This window comes from Tachyglossus aculeatus, chromosome 22, assembly GCF_015852505.1.
Source record: "Tachyglossus aculeatus isolate mTacAcu1 chromosome 22, mTacAcu1.pri, whole genome shotgun sequence".
In the NCBI taxonomy this organism is placed as follows: Eukaryota; Metazoa; Chordata; class Mammalia; order Monotremata; family Tachyglossidae; genus Tachyglossus; species Tachyglossus aculeatus.
This window is the reverse complement of record NC_052087.1, coordinates 57,530,661-57,544,947: the sequence shown is the minus strand read 5'-3', so window position 1 is coordinate 57,544,947 and position 14,287 is coordinate 57,530,661. Positions and strand designations below refer to the sequence as shown.

General features: G+C 48.4%; 1 protein-coding gene across 5 annotated transcripts in view; it reads left to right on the top strand.

Annotated features, from left to right (window-relative positions):
• Positions 1 to 14,287, top strand: part of NAP1L4 (nucleosome assembly protein 1 like 4) — a 69,462-nt gene that overhangs the window by 46,487 nt on the left and 8,688 nt on the right. For 4 of the 5 annotated variants that reach the window (XM_038764271.1, XM_038764270.1, XM_038764273.1 and 1 more), the window contains exons 11-14: positions 6,456 to 6,478; positions 8,349 to 8,468; positions 10,460 to 10,489; positions 10,651 to 10,707. In XM_038764271.1, coding sequence (XP_038620199.1) covers positions 6,456 to 6,478; positions 8,349 to 8,468; positions 10,460 to 10,489; positions 10,651 to 10,707 — 230 coding nt within the window. Of the gene's footprint in view, positions 1 to 6,455; positions 6,479 to 8,348; positions 8,469 to 10,459; positions 10,490 to 10,650; positions 10,708 to 10,929; positions 11,129 to 14,287 lie in introns of those variants that run through there. The other variant, XM_038764269.1, reaches the window with a different exon arrangement.

Below are 14,287 nucleotides of genomic sequence, written 5' to 3'. Positions count from 1 at the left end.
TAAGCGCTCAATAAATACGATTGAATGAATGAATGAAAGGGGGAAGGGGCTAATTCATTCATTCAAAGCCCTACTAGACTGTGAGCCCGCTGTTGGGTAGGGACGGTCTCTAGATGTTGCCGACTTGGACTTCCCAAGCGCTTAGTCCAGTGCTCTGCACACAGTAAGCGCTCAATAAATACGATTGAATGAATGAATGAAAGGGGGAAGGGTCTAATTCATTCATTCAAAGCCCTACTAGACAGTGAGCCCGCGGTTGGGTAGGGACCATCTCTAGATGTTGCCGACTTGGACTTCCCAAGCGCTTAGTCCAGTGCTCTGCACACAGTAAGCGCTCAATACATACGATTGAATGAATGAATGCATAAAAGGGGGAAGGGTCTAATTCATTCATTCAAAGCCCAGCTAGGCTGTGAGCCCGCTGTTGGGTAGGGACCATCTCTAGATGTTGCCAACTTGGACTTCCCAAGCGCTTAGTCCAGTGCTCTGCACACAGTAAGCGCTCAATAAATACGATTGAATGAATGAACGAAAGGGGGAAGGGTCTAATTCATTCATTCAAAGCCCTACTAGACTGTGAGCCCGCTGTTGGGTAGGGACGGTCTCTAGATGTTGCCGACTTGGACTTCCCAAGCGCTTAGTCCAGTGCTCTGCACACAGTAAGCGCTCAATAAATACGATTGAATGAATGAATGAAAGGGGGAAGGGGCTAATTCATTCATTCATAGCCTTACTAGACTGAGCCCGCTGTTGGGTAGGGACCGTCTCTAGATGTTGCCAACTTGGACTTCCCAAGCGCTTAGTCCAGTGCTCTGCACACAGTAGGTGCTCAATAAATACGATTGAATGAATGAATGCATAAAAGGGGGAAGGGTCTAATTCATTCATTCAAAGCCCAGCTAGGCTGTGAGCCCGCTGTTGGGTAGGGACCATCTCTAGATGTTGCCAACTTGGACTTCCCAAGCGCTTAGTCCAGTGCTCTGCACACAGTAAGCGCTCAATAAATACGATTGAATGAATGAACGAAAGGGGGAAGGGTCTAATTCATTCATTCAAAGCCCTACTAGACTGTGAGCCCGCTGTTGGGTAGGGACGGTCTCTAGATGTTGCCGACTTGGACTTCCCAAGCGCTTAGTCCAGTGCTCTGCACACAGTAAGCGCTCAATAAATACGATTGAATGAATGAATGAAAGGGGGAAGGGGCTAATTCATTCATTCATAGCCTTACTAGACTGAGCCCGCTGTTGGGTAGGGACCGTCTCTAGATGTTGCCAACTTGGACTTCCCAAGCGCTTAGTCCAGTGCTCTGCACACAGTAAGCGCTCAATAAATACGATTGAATGAATGAACGAAAGGGGGAAGGGTCTAATTCATTCATTCAAAGCCCTACTAGACTGTGAGCCCGCTGTTGGGTAGGGACCGTCTCTAGATGTTGCCAACTTGGACTTCCCAAGCGCTTAGTCCAGTGCTCTGCACACAGTAAGCGCTCAATAAATACAATTGAATGAATGAATGAATTGTACAGTGCTCTGCACACTGTAAGCGCTCAATAAATGCGATTGAATGAATGACTGAATGTTCCCAGAGAAGGGGGCCGGGCCCTGCCCGCCTCTCCCTTCCGCAGAAACCGGCGGATCCGGTCTTGCCCTGTGGCAGGCCCGGGCTTGGGGAGAGTCCAGACAGTTGCCGCCCCGGGCTCCCGGCCAGAGGGGAACGGAGAGAGAGCGGGGGTTATTACCGCCGTTATCGTGGCTGTGGTTACCACCGTATCCCCATTTTACAGATGAGGACGCCGCTCAAGGGCTTTCCCAAGCTCAGGGAGCGGAAAGAACTGGGACGACAACTCAGTTCTCTCACGGTCTCTTCCCGAGCCCCGGAATAATAATGATAATAATAATAATAATAATAATGATGGTATTTGTTAAGCGCTTATTATGTGCAAAGTGCTGGGGGGGGTTACACGGTGATCAGGTTGTTCCCCGGGGGGCTCCCAGTCTTCATCCTCATTTTCCAGATGAGGGAACTGAGGCCCAGAGAAGTGAAGTGACTTGCCCAAAGTCACGCAGCTGACAACTATTAATAGTAATAAGAATAATAATCATGACGATGATGGTGTTTGTGTAGCGCTTATTATGTGGAAAGGACTGTTCTAAGCGCCGGGGAGGTTACCAGGTGATCAGGTTGTCCCACGGGGGGCTCGCAGTTTTAATCCCCATTTGACAGATGAGGGAACTGAGGCCCAGAGAGGTGAACTGACTTGCCCAAAGTCACACAGCTGACAACTATTAACAGTAATAATAATAATAATGATGATGATGATGGTGGTGTTTGTGTAGCGCTTATTATGTGTAAAGCACTGCTCTAAGCGCCGGGGAGGTTACCAGGTGATCAGGTTGTCCCACGGGAGACTCATGGTTTTAATCCCCATTTGACAGATGAGGGAACTGAGGCCCAGAGAAGTGAAGTGACTTGCCCTATGTCACACAGCTGACAACTGTTAATAATGATGGTGTTTGTGTAGCACTTATTATGTGTAAAGCACTGTTGTAAGCGCCGAGGAGGTTACCAGGTGATCAGGTTGTCCCACGGGGGGCTCACAGTTTTAATCCCCATTTGACAGATGAGGGAACTGAGGCCCAGAGAGGTGAAGTGACTTGCCCAAAGTCACACAGCTGACAACTGTTAACAGTAATAATAATAATGATGGTGGTGGTGGTGTTTGTGTAGCGCTTATTATGTGTAAAGCACTGTGCTAAGCGCCGGGGGAGGTTACCAGGTGATCAGGTTGTCCCACGGGGGGCTCACGGTTTTAATCCCCATTTGACAGATGAGGGGACTGAGGCCCAGAGAAGTGAAGTGACTTGCCCAAAGTCACACAGCTGACAACTGGTAATAATAATGATGATGATGGTGTTTGTGTAGCACTTATTATGTGTAAAGCACTGTGCTAAGCACCGGGGAAGTTACCAGGTGATCAGGTTGTCCCACGGGGGGTTCACGGTTTTAATCCCCATTTGACAAATGAGGGGACTGAAGCCGTACTGTACAGTACACAGATCCCCACTGCACTTCCCAAGCGCTTAGTACAGTGCTGTGCACACAGTAAGCGCTCAATAAATACGATTGAATGAGTGAATGAATGAATGCTCTGCACATAGTAAGCCCCAACAGTGGGCTCACACGGGGCTGCCCTTTCGCTCTCCCGGTTTCGGCCTCCGTAGCCCGGCCCTCTCCACTCGGGGTGGGGTCCCCCACCCCCCTCCCGGACCTAGTCAAGCGCGGACTGTGTGCTAGACGCCGAGGACAGCCCGGGGGACCCCGTGGAGATGGATCGTCGCCCGCCCCAGGCGGACCTTTATTCATTCATTCATTCAGTCGTCTTTATTGGGCGCTTGCTGTGTGCAGAGCACTGTACTAAGCGCTCGGGAAGTCCAAGTTGGCAACATCTAGAGGCGGTCCCTACCCGACAGCGGGCTCACAGTCCGGGCTGCGGGAGGCCGGCCCCGGGCCCCGGGGGTGTCCCGATCGGTTGCCCTGGGCCAGGGGAAGGGGCCCATTAGTAGCCCATGAAAGATGCGTCACGGCTTTCTCGGGGCCAGATGAGTTATTTGGCTCCTCGTTGTGCTCGCTCAGCGGTTTCGGCTTGTGACGAAATGTTCCCTTCATTCATTTATTCATTCAATCCTATTTATGGAGCGCTTACTGTGTGCAGAGCACTGTACTAAGCGCTTGGGAAGTACAGGTTGGCAACATCAATCAATCAATCGTATTTATTGAGCGCCTACTGTGTGCAGAGCACTGGACTAAGCGCTTGGGAAGTCCAAGTTGGCAACGTATAGAGACGGTCCCTACCCAACAACAGGCTCACAGTCTAGAAGGGGGAGACAGAGAACACAACAAAACATATTAACAAAATAAAATAAATAGAATAGATAGGTACAAGTAAAATAAATAGAGTAATAAATCTGTACAGACATATACATATATACAGGTGCTGTGGGGAAAGGAAGGAGGTAAGATGGGGGGGATGGAGAGGAGACAGTTCTTTGATTGTGTATCAGTCAATCGTATTTATTGAGCGCCTACTGTGTGCAGAGCACTGGACTAAGCGCTTGGGAAGTCCAAGTTGGCAACATCTAGAGACGGTCCCTACCCAACAGCGGGCTCACAGTCTAGAAGGGGGAGATGGAGAACAAAACAAAACATACTAACAAAATAAAATAAATAGAATAGATAGGTACAAGTAAAATAAATAAATAGAGTAATAAATCTGTACAAACATATACATGTATACAGGTGCTGTGGGGAAGGGAAGGAGGTAAGATGGGGGGGATGGAGAGGAGACAGTTCTTTGATTGTGTATCAATCAATCATATTTATTGAGCGCCTACTGTGTGCAGAGCACTGGACTAAGCGCTTGGGAAGTACAAGTTGGCAACATCTCGAGACGGTCCCTACCCAACAGCGGGCTCACGGTCTAGAAGGGGGAGACAGAGAACAAAACATACTAACAAAATAAAATAAATAGAATAGATAGGTACAAGTAAAATAAATAGAGTAATAAATCTGTACAAACATATACATATATACAGGTGCTGTGGGGAAGGGAAGGAGGTAAGATGGGGGGGATGGAGAGGAGACAGTTCTTTGATTGTGTATCAATCATATTTATTGAGCGCCTACTGTGTGCAGAGCACTGGACTAAGCGCTTGGGAAGTCCAAGTTGGCAACATCTAGAGACGGTCCCTACCCAACAGTGGGCTCACAGTATAGAAGGGGGAGACAGAGAACACAACAAAACATATTAACAAAATAAAATAAATAGAATAGATATGTACAACTAAAATAGAGTAATAAGTCCGTACAAACATCTATACATATATGCAGGTGCTGTGGGGAAGGGAAGGAGGTAAGATGGGCACTGTACGGGGAAGCAGCGTGGCTTAGTGGAAAAGAGCCCGGGCTTGGGAGTCAGAGGTCATGGGTTCAAATCCCGGCTCCGCCACTCATTCATTCATTCAATCGTATTAATCAATCGTATTTATTGAGCACTTACTGTGTGCAGAGCACTGGACTAAGCGCTTGGGAAGTCCAAGTCGGCAACAGATAGAGACGGTCCCTACCCAGTAGTGGGCTCACGGTCGAGAAGCAGCATGGCTCAGTGGAAGGAGCCCGGGCTTTGGAGTCAGAGGTCGTGGGTTCTAATCTGGACTCCGCCACTTGTCAGCTGGGTGACTTTGGGCAAGTCACTTCACTTCTCTGTGTGTCAGCACATCTGTAAAATGGGGATGAAGACTGTGAGCCCCCCGTGGGACAACCTGATCACCTTGTAACCTCCCCAGCGCTTAGAACAGTGCTTTGCACATAGTGAGTGCTTAATAAATGCCATTATTATTATTATTATTATTATTATTATTATTATTCAAATCCCAGCTCTGCCAATTGTCAGCTGTGTGACTTTGGGCAAGTCACTTCACTTCTCTGTGTCTCAGCACATCTGTAAAATAGGGATTAAGACTGTGAGCCCCCTGTGAGACAACCCGATGGCCTTGTTAACCTCCCCAGCGCTTAGAACAGTGTTTTGCACATAGTAAGCGCTTCATAAAGGCCATCATTATTATTATTTTTAGAAGGGTGAAGCAGCATGGCTCAGTGGAAAGAGCCCGGGCTTTGGAGTCAGAGGTCATGGGTTCAAATCCCGGCTCCTCCAACTGTCAGCTGTGTGACTCTGGGCCACTCACTTTACTTCTCTGTGCCTCAGTTACCTCATCTGTAAAATGGAGATTGTGAGCCCCCCGTGGGACAACCTGATCACCTTGTAACCTCCCCAGCGCTTAGAACAGTGCTTTGCACATAGTAAGCGCTTAATAAATGTCATCATTATTATTATTATTATTATTAGAAGGGGAAGACAGGAGAAGCAGCGTGGCTCAGTGGAAATCAGTCAATCAATCGTATTGAGCACTTACTGTGTGCAGAGCACTGTACTAAGCGCTTGGGAAGTACAAGTTGGCAACATATAGAGACAGTCCCTACCCAACAGTGGGCTCAAAGAGCCCGGACTTTGGAGTCAGAGGTCATGGGTTCAAATCCCGGCTCTGCCACTTGTCAGCTGCTTGACTCTGGGCAAGTCACTTAACTTCTCTGTGCCTCAGTGACCTCATCTGGAAAATGGAGATTAAGACTGTGAACCCCCATGGGACAACCTGATGGCCTTGTAACCTCCCCAGCGCTTAGAACAGTGCTTTGCACATAGTAAGCGCTTAATAAATACCATCATTATTATTACTAATAAATGCCATTATTATTAATAATAATATTAAATATTCGAAGGGGAGACAGAAAACAAAACAGGTAGACAGGTGTCTTTTGGGGGGGGGGGGGGAGTGGTGGTGCTTACACTACCCAGGATAACGGCTTTTTTTTCTCCCCCCATCCCTTCTCTCTCTCGGCAGTGTCGGGGGACGGCGAGGCCCTGGTGAGTTCCGTTCTGGAGTCCCGGCGATTCCGTTCCTTCATTCATTCTATTGTATTTATTGAGCGCCTACTGTGTGCAGAGCACTGTATTAAGCGCTTGGGACGTCCAAGTTGGCAACGTATAGAGACGTCCCTAGCCAACAATCAGTCAATCAATCGTATTTATTGAGCGCTTACTGTGTGCAGAGCACTGGACTAAGCGCTTGGGAAGTACAAGTTGGTAACATATAGAGATGGTCCCTACCCAACAATCAATTAATCAATCATATTTATTGAGCGCTTACTGTGTGCAGAGCACTGTATTAAGGAGCTTGGAAAGTCCAAGTTGGTAACATATAGAGACGGTCCCTATCTATCAATCAATCAATCAATTATATTTATTGAGCGCTTACTGTGTGCAGAGCACTGTACTAAACGCTTGGGAAGTCCAAGTTGGTAACATATAGAGACGGTCCCTACCCAACAATCAGTCAATCAATCGTATTTATTGAGCGCTTACTGTGTACAGAGCACTGTATTAAGCGGTTGGGACGTCCAAGTTGGCAACGTATAGAGACGTCCCTACCCAACAATCAATCAATCAGTCAATCGTATTTATTGAGCGCTTACTGAGTGCAGAGCACTGGACTAAGCGCTTGGGAAGTCCAAGTTGGTAACGTATAGAGACGGTCCCTACCTAACAATCAATCAATCGTATTTATTGAGCGCTTACTGTGTGCAGAGCACTGGACTAAACCATCATCATCAATCGTATTTATTGAGCGCTTACTATGTGCAGAGCACTGTACTAAGCGCTTGGGAAGTACAAATTGGCAACACATAGAGACAGTCCCTACCCAACAGTGGGCTCACAGTCTAAAAGGGGGAGACAGAGAAGGAAACCAAACATACTAACAAAATAAAATAAATAGGATAGATATGTACAAGCAAAATAAATAAATAAATAAATAAATAGAGTAATAAATATGTACAACCATATATCCATCTATACAGGTGCTGTGGGGAAGGGAAGGAGGTAAGATGGGGGGGATGGAGAGGGGGACGAGGGGGAGAGGAAGGAAGGGGCTCAGTCTGGGAAGGCCTCCTGTGAAGTCCAACGCTGGGAAGTAAACGCTTGGGAAGTCCAAGTTGGTAACATATAGAGACGGTCCCTACCCAACAGTGGGCTCCCAATCAATCAGTCAATCAATCGTATTTATTGAGCACTTACTGTGTGCAGAGCACTGTACTAAGCGCTTGGGAAGTCCAAGTTGGCAACATATAGAGACGGTCCCTCCCCAACAGTGGGCTCACAGTCTAGAAGGGGGAGACAGACAACAAAAGAAAACATATTAACCAAATAAAATAAGTGGAATAAATATGTCCAAATAAAATAGAGTAATAAATCCGTACAAACATATATACAGGGGCTGTGGGGAGGGGAAGGAGGTAAGGCGGAGGGGGAGAGGAGAGCCCACTGTTGGGTAGGGACCGTCTCTATATGTTGCCGACTTGTACTTCCCAAGCGCTTAGTCCAGCGCTGTGCACACAGTAAGCTTAGCAAATAATAATGATGATGGCATTTATTAAGCACTTACTACGTGCAAAGCACTGTTCTAAACAGATGCCATCATTATTATTAATAAATGCGATTGAATGAATGAATCATCGTGTTTCTAGACCGTGAGCCCGCTGTCGGGTAGGGACCGCCCCTCTACGTTGCCAGCTTGGCCTTCCCAAGCGCTTAGTCCAGCGCTGTGCACACCGTAAGCGCTCAGTAAATACGATTGATCGATTGGTCGTTGGCACCGGCGGGGGGGTTGGAGGGCGAGCGGAGGATGGGGGGCGGGCCGGCGCCCGGGCAGCCCACCCCCCGGCCCCCTTCCCCGCAGGACGAAGATTCGGAGTTCACGCTGGCTACCGACTTCGAGATCGGCCACTTCTTCCGCGAGCGGGTGGTGCCGCGGGCCGTCCTCTACTTCACCGGGGAGGCCATAGAGGACGACGAGAACGTACGTGGGCCGGCGGGCAAGGGCGGGCACGGGCCGGGGGCGGCCAAACAGCGACTCCCGGGCCACCAAGTCCGGTCTCTCCGTGAAGTCCGGTCCCCACTGGTGGCGGAGCGGCGGGTGGGGTCGCTTACGTCCTTCCCCTCGGTCTCCTCCTCCGGGAAATGGGTCCCGGCTCCCCTCGCCGCCCGGGGAAGTCGAGGCCGACGAGGTAAGTCGGGTAGCGGGGCTCGGCGGGAACGAGAGCGGCGGTCGGGAGGTAGATGGCTGGGCTTTTCTTAAGCGCTTACTATGTGCCGAGCACCGTTGTAAGCGCTGGGGTGAATACAAGGGGATCAGGTAGAATAATAATAATGGTATTTGTTAAGCGCTTACTATGTGCAAAGCACTGTTCTAAGCACTGGGGAGGTTACAAGGTGATCAGGTTGTCCCGGGGGGGCTCACAGTCTTAGTCCCCATTTTACAGATGAGGGAACTGAGGCACAGAGAATAATAATAATGATGGCATTTGTTAAGCGCTTACTCTGTGCAAAGAACTGTTCTAAGCGCTGGGGAGATACAAGGTGATCAGGTTGTCCCTCGGGGGGCTCACAGTCTTAGTCCCCATTTTACAGATGAGGGAACTGAGGCACAGAGAATAATAATAATAATGATGGCATTTGTTAAGCGCTTACTCTGTGCAAAGCACTGTTCTAAGCGCTGGGGAGATACAAGGTGATCACGTTGTCCCCCGGGGGGCTCACAGTCAATCCCCATTTTACAGATGAGGTAACGGAGGCACAGAGAAGTGAAGTGACTTGCCCAAAGTCACACAGCTGACAATTGGTGGAGCTGGGATTCGAACCCATGACCTCTGACTCCAAAGCCCGGGCTCTTTCCACTGAGCCACGCTGCTTCTCTAATGCTGGTGTGGGCTGTGAGCCCACTGTTGGGTAGGGACCGTCTCTCTATGTTGCCAACTTGGACTTCCCAAGCGCTTAGCGCGGTGCTCTGCACACAGTAAGCGCTCAATAAATACAATTGATTGATTGATTGGTGTTTTCTTAAGCGCTTACTATGTGCCGAGCACTGTTGTAAGCACTGGGGTAAATACAAGGGGATCAGGTAGAAAGCTGGTGTTTCCTTAAGCACTTACTATGTCCTGAGCACTGTTTTTTTTTTTTAATGGCATTTATTAAGCGTTTACTATATGCAAAGCACTGTTCTAAGTGCTGGGGGGGATACACGGTCATGAGGTTGTCCCACGTGGGGCTCACAGTCTTCATCCCCATTTTACAGATGAGGGAACTGAGGCACGGAGAAGTTCATTGTCGTATTTATTGAGCACTTACTGTGTGCAGAGCACTGTACTAAGCGCTTGGGAAGTACAAGTTGGCAACATAGAGAGATGGTCCCTACCCAACAGTGGGCTCAGTGTGGCTTGCCCAAGGCCACACAGCTGGCAAATGACAGAGCTGGGATTAGAACCCATGACCTCTGACTCCCAAGCTCGGGCTTTTTCCACTGAGCCACGCTGCTTATCTAGGTGCTTCTTCTCTAGTAATAGTAATAATAATAATAATAATAATGGTATTTATTAAGCACTTACTATGTGCAAAGCACTGTTGTAAGCGCTGTTGTAACAACAATGCTGTTGTAAGTGTAACTGTTGTAACGGTTGTAAGGGGAGGTTAAGGGGAGTGACTTGCCCAAAGCCACCCAGCTGACAGTGGACGGGGCCGGGATTTGAACCCATGACCTCCGACTCCAAAGCCCGGGCTCTTTCCACTGAGCCATATTGCTTGGAGCGCTTAGAACAGTGCTTTGCACAGAGTAGGGACCGTCTCTCCATGTTGCCAACTTGTACTTCCCAAGCGCTTAGTCCAGTGCTCTGCACACAGTAAGCGCTCAGTAAATGCGATTGAATGAATGACTAGTAAGCGCTCAATAAATGCCATCATTATTATCATTGCTGTGATCCCACGAGCCTGAAATTCCGCTTCCGTTCCTTTCAGTTTGAAGAAGGCGAGGAAGGGGAAGAAGAGGTAAGAAAGACCGTCCTTCCGGGCCGGATTCCCCGGAACCGCGGGGACGGGGCGGGCCTCCTGTGGGACATGACAGCGCTTAGAACAGTGCTTTGCACATAGTAAGCGCTTAACAATTGCCATCATTATTATTATTATTATCATCTGAACTTCTCCTGCAGGAGCTGGAGGGAGACGAGGAGGGCGAGGAAGAGGAGGAGGCCGAGAGTGACCCCAAGGTGAGTGATCATCATCAATCGTGTTTATTGAGCGCTTACTGTGTGCAGAGCACTGTACTAAGCGCTTGTGCGCTCAATAAATACGATTGATTGACGTCCGGGGCCACGATGGAAGAGGCGTGGCGGGGGCCGGGCCGGTCGGGGGGCAAGGAAGGGGCGGTCCGGGCTCGCCCAAGCGTTGGCCATCACTAGCCCTCGGCCCACCGGCCCCTCTCTCCCTAGGGGCTCGGGGGCGTCGCAAGGGAAGAGCCCCCCCGTAATCCATCCAGCCGAGCCTCGTCCGCGGATCATCCCGTCCTTCCGGGCCGTCCCGTTTTTCTCTTCCAGTGGAATAGCGGAATTCGTTCAGCTCTTACTAGTCATTCATTCAGTCAGCGCGGTCAGGTGGCAAGTCATCAGAATAAATGGAAGTGAAGCTAGAAGCCCACCACTGACAAAATAAATAGCATTCATTCAGTCAGTCAGTCGTATTTATTGAGCGCTTACTGCCTGCCGGGCACTGGACTAATTCAATCAATCAGTCGTATTTATTGAGCGCTTACTGTGAGCCCACTGTTGGGTAGGGACCGTCTCTGTATGTTGCCAATTTGTACTTCCCAAACGCTTAGTACAGTGCTCTGCACATAGTAAGCGCTCAATAAATACGATTGATTGACTACTGCGTGCCGAGCACTGGACTAATTCAATCAATCAGTCGTATTTATTGAGCGCCTACTGCGTGCCGAGCACTGGACTAATTCAATCAGTCAATCGTATTTATTGAGCGCTTACTGTGACTGTGAGCCCACTGTTGGGTAGGGACTGTCTCTGTATGTTGCCAATTTGTACTTCCCAAGCGCTTAGTACAGTGCTCTGCACATAGTAAGCGCTCAATAAATACGACTGATTGACTACTGCGTGCCGAGCACTGGACTAATTCAATCAATCAGTCATATTTATTGAGCGCTTACTGCGTGCCGAGCACTGGACTAATTCAATCAGTCAATCGTATTTATTGAGCGCTTACTGTGACTGTGAGCCCACTGTTGGGTAGGGACCGTCTCTGTATGTTGCCAATTTGTACTTCCCAAGCACTTAGTACAGTGCTCTGCACATAGTAAGCGCTCAATAAATACGACTGATTGACTACTGCGTGCCGAGCACTGGACTAATTCAATCAATCAGTCGTATTTATTGAGCGCTTACTGTGACTGTGAGCCCACTGTTGGGTAGGGACTGTCTCTGTATGTTGCCAATTTGTACTTCCCAAGCGCTTAGTACAGTGCTGTGCACATAGTAAGCGCTCAATAAATACGATTGATTGACTACTGCGTGCCGAGCACTGGACTAATTCAATCAATCAATCGTATTTATTGAGCGCCTACTGCGTGCCGAGCACTGGACTAATTCAATCAATCAATCGTATTTATTGAGCGCTTACTGTGACCCCACTGTTGGGTAGGGACCGTCTCTGTATGTTGCCAATTTGTACTTCCCAAGCGCTTAGTACAGTGCTCTGCACATAGTAAGCGCTCAATAAATACGACTGATTGATTACTGCGTGCCGAGCACTGGACTAATTCAATCAATCAGTCATATTTATTGAGCGCTTACTGCGTGCCGAGCACTGGACTAATTCAATCAGTCAATCGTATTTATTGAGCGCTTACTGTGACTGTGAGCCCACTGTTGGGTAGGGACCGTCTCTGTATGTTGCCAATTTGTACTTCCCAAGCACTTAGTACAGTGCTCTGCACATAGTAAGCGCTCAATAAATACGACTGATTGATTACTGCGTGCCGAGCACTGGACTAATTCAATCAATCAGTCGTATTTATTGAGCGCCTACTGCGTGCCGAGCACTGGACTAATTCAATCAGTCAATCGTATTTATTGAGCGCTTACTGTGACTGTGAGCCCACTGTTGGGTAGGGACTGTCTCTATATGTTGCCAATTTGTACTTCCCAAGAGCTTAGTACAGTGCTCTGCACATAGTAAGCGCTCAATAAATACGATTGATTGACTACTGCGTGCCGAGCACTGGACTAATTCAATCAATCAGTCGTATTTATTGAGCGCTTACTGTGACTGTGAGCCCACTGTTGGGTAGGGACTGTCTCTGTATGTTGCCAATTTGTACTTCCCAAGCGCTTAGTACAGTGCTGTGCACATAGTAAGCGCTCAATAAATACGATTGATTGACTACTGCGTGCCAAGCACTGGACTAATTCAATCAATCAATCGTATTTATTGAGCGCTTACTGCATGCCGAGCACTGGACTAATTCAATCAATCAATCGTATTTATTGAGCGCTTACTGTGACTGTGAGCCCACTGTTGGGTAGGGACTGTCTCTATATGCTGCCAATTTGTACTTCCCAAGCGCTTAGTACAGTGCTCTGCACATAGTAAGCGCTCAATAAATACGATTGATTGACTACTGCGTGCCGAGCACTGGACTGATTCAATCAATCAATCGTATTTATTGAGCGCTTACTGCCTGCCGAGCACTGGACTAATTCAATCAATCAATCGTATTTATTGAGCGCTTACTGTGACTGTGAGCCCACTGTTGGGTAGGGACTGTCTCTATATGTTGCCAGTTTGTACTTCCCAAGCGCTTAGTACAGTGCTCTGCACATAGTAAGCGCTCAATAAATACGATTGATTGACTACTGCGTGCCGAGCACTGGACTAATTCAGTCAATCAGTCGTATGTATTGAGCGCCTACTGCGTGCTGAGCCCTGGACTAATTCAGTCAATCGTATTGAGCGCTTACTGCGGGCCGAGCACTGGACTAATTCAATCAATCAATCAATCGTATTTATTGAGCGCTTACTGTGGGCGGAGCACTGGACTAAGCGCTTGGGAAGTCCAAGTTGGCAATATAGAGAGACGGTCCCGTACCCAACGGCGGGCTCACAGTCTAGAAGGGGGAGACAGAGAACAAAACCAAACATGTTAACAAAATAAAATAAATAGAATAAATGTTTTCAAATAAATAAATAAAACACGTTGTTCCAAGCGCTGGGGTGGAAGGAATCACGGTCCCAGCCCCACGTGCCCGTATTCTGCTCCGAGTCACGGCTCCTTCCAGCCGAGCCTCGTCCACGGATCATCCCGTCCTTCCGGGCCGCCCCGTTTTTCAGTGGAATAATGGAATTCGTTAAGCTCTTACTATTCATAATAATAATAATAATAATAATAATGGCATTTATTAAGCGCTTACTATGTGCAAAGCACTGTTCTAAGCACTGGGGAGGTTACAAGGTGATCAGGTTGTCCCATGAGGGGCTCACAGTCTTCATCCCCATTTTACAGATGAGGTAACTGAGACACAGAGAAGTGAAGTGACTTGCCCAAAGTCACACAGCTGACAATTGACGGAGGCGGGATATGAACCCATGACCTCTGACTCCAAAGCCCGGGCTCTTTCCACTGAGCCACGCTGCTTCTCATTGAATGATTCATTCATTCAATCGTATTTATTGAGCGCCTACTGTGTGCCGAGCACTGGACTAATTCAATCGTATTTATTGAGCGCTTACTGTGTGCAGAGCACTGGACAAAGCGCTTGGGAAGTCCAAGTTGGCAGCATA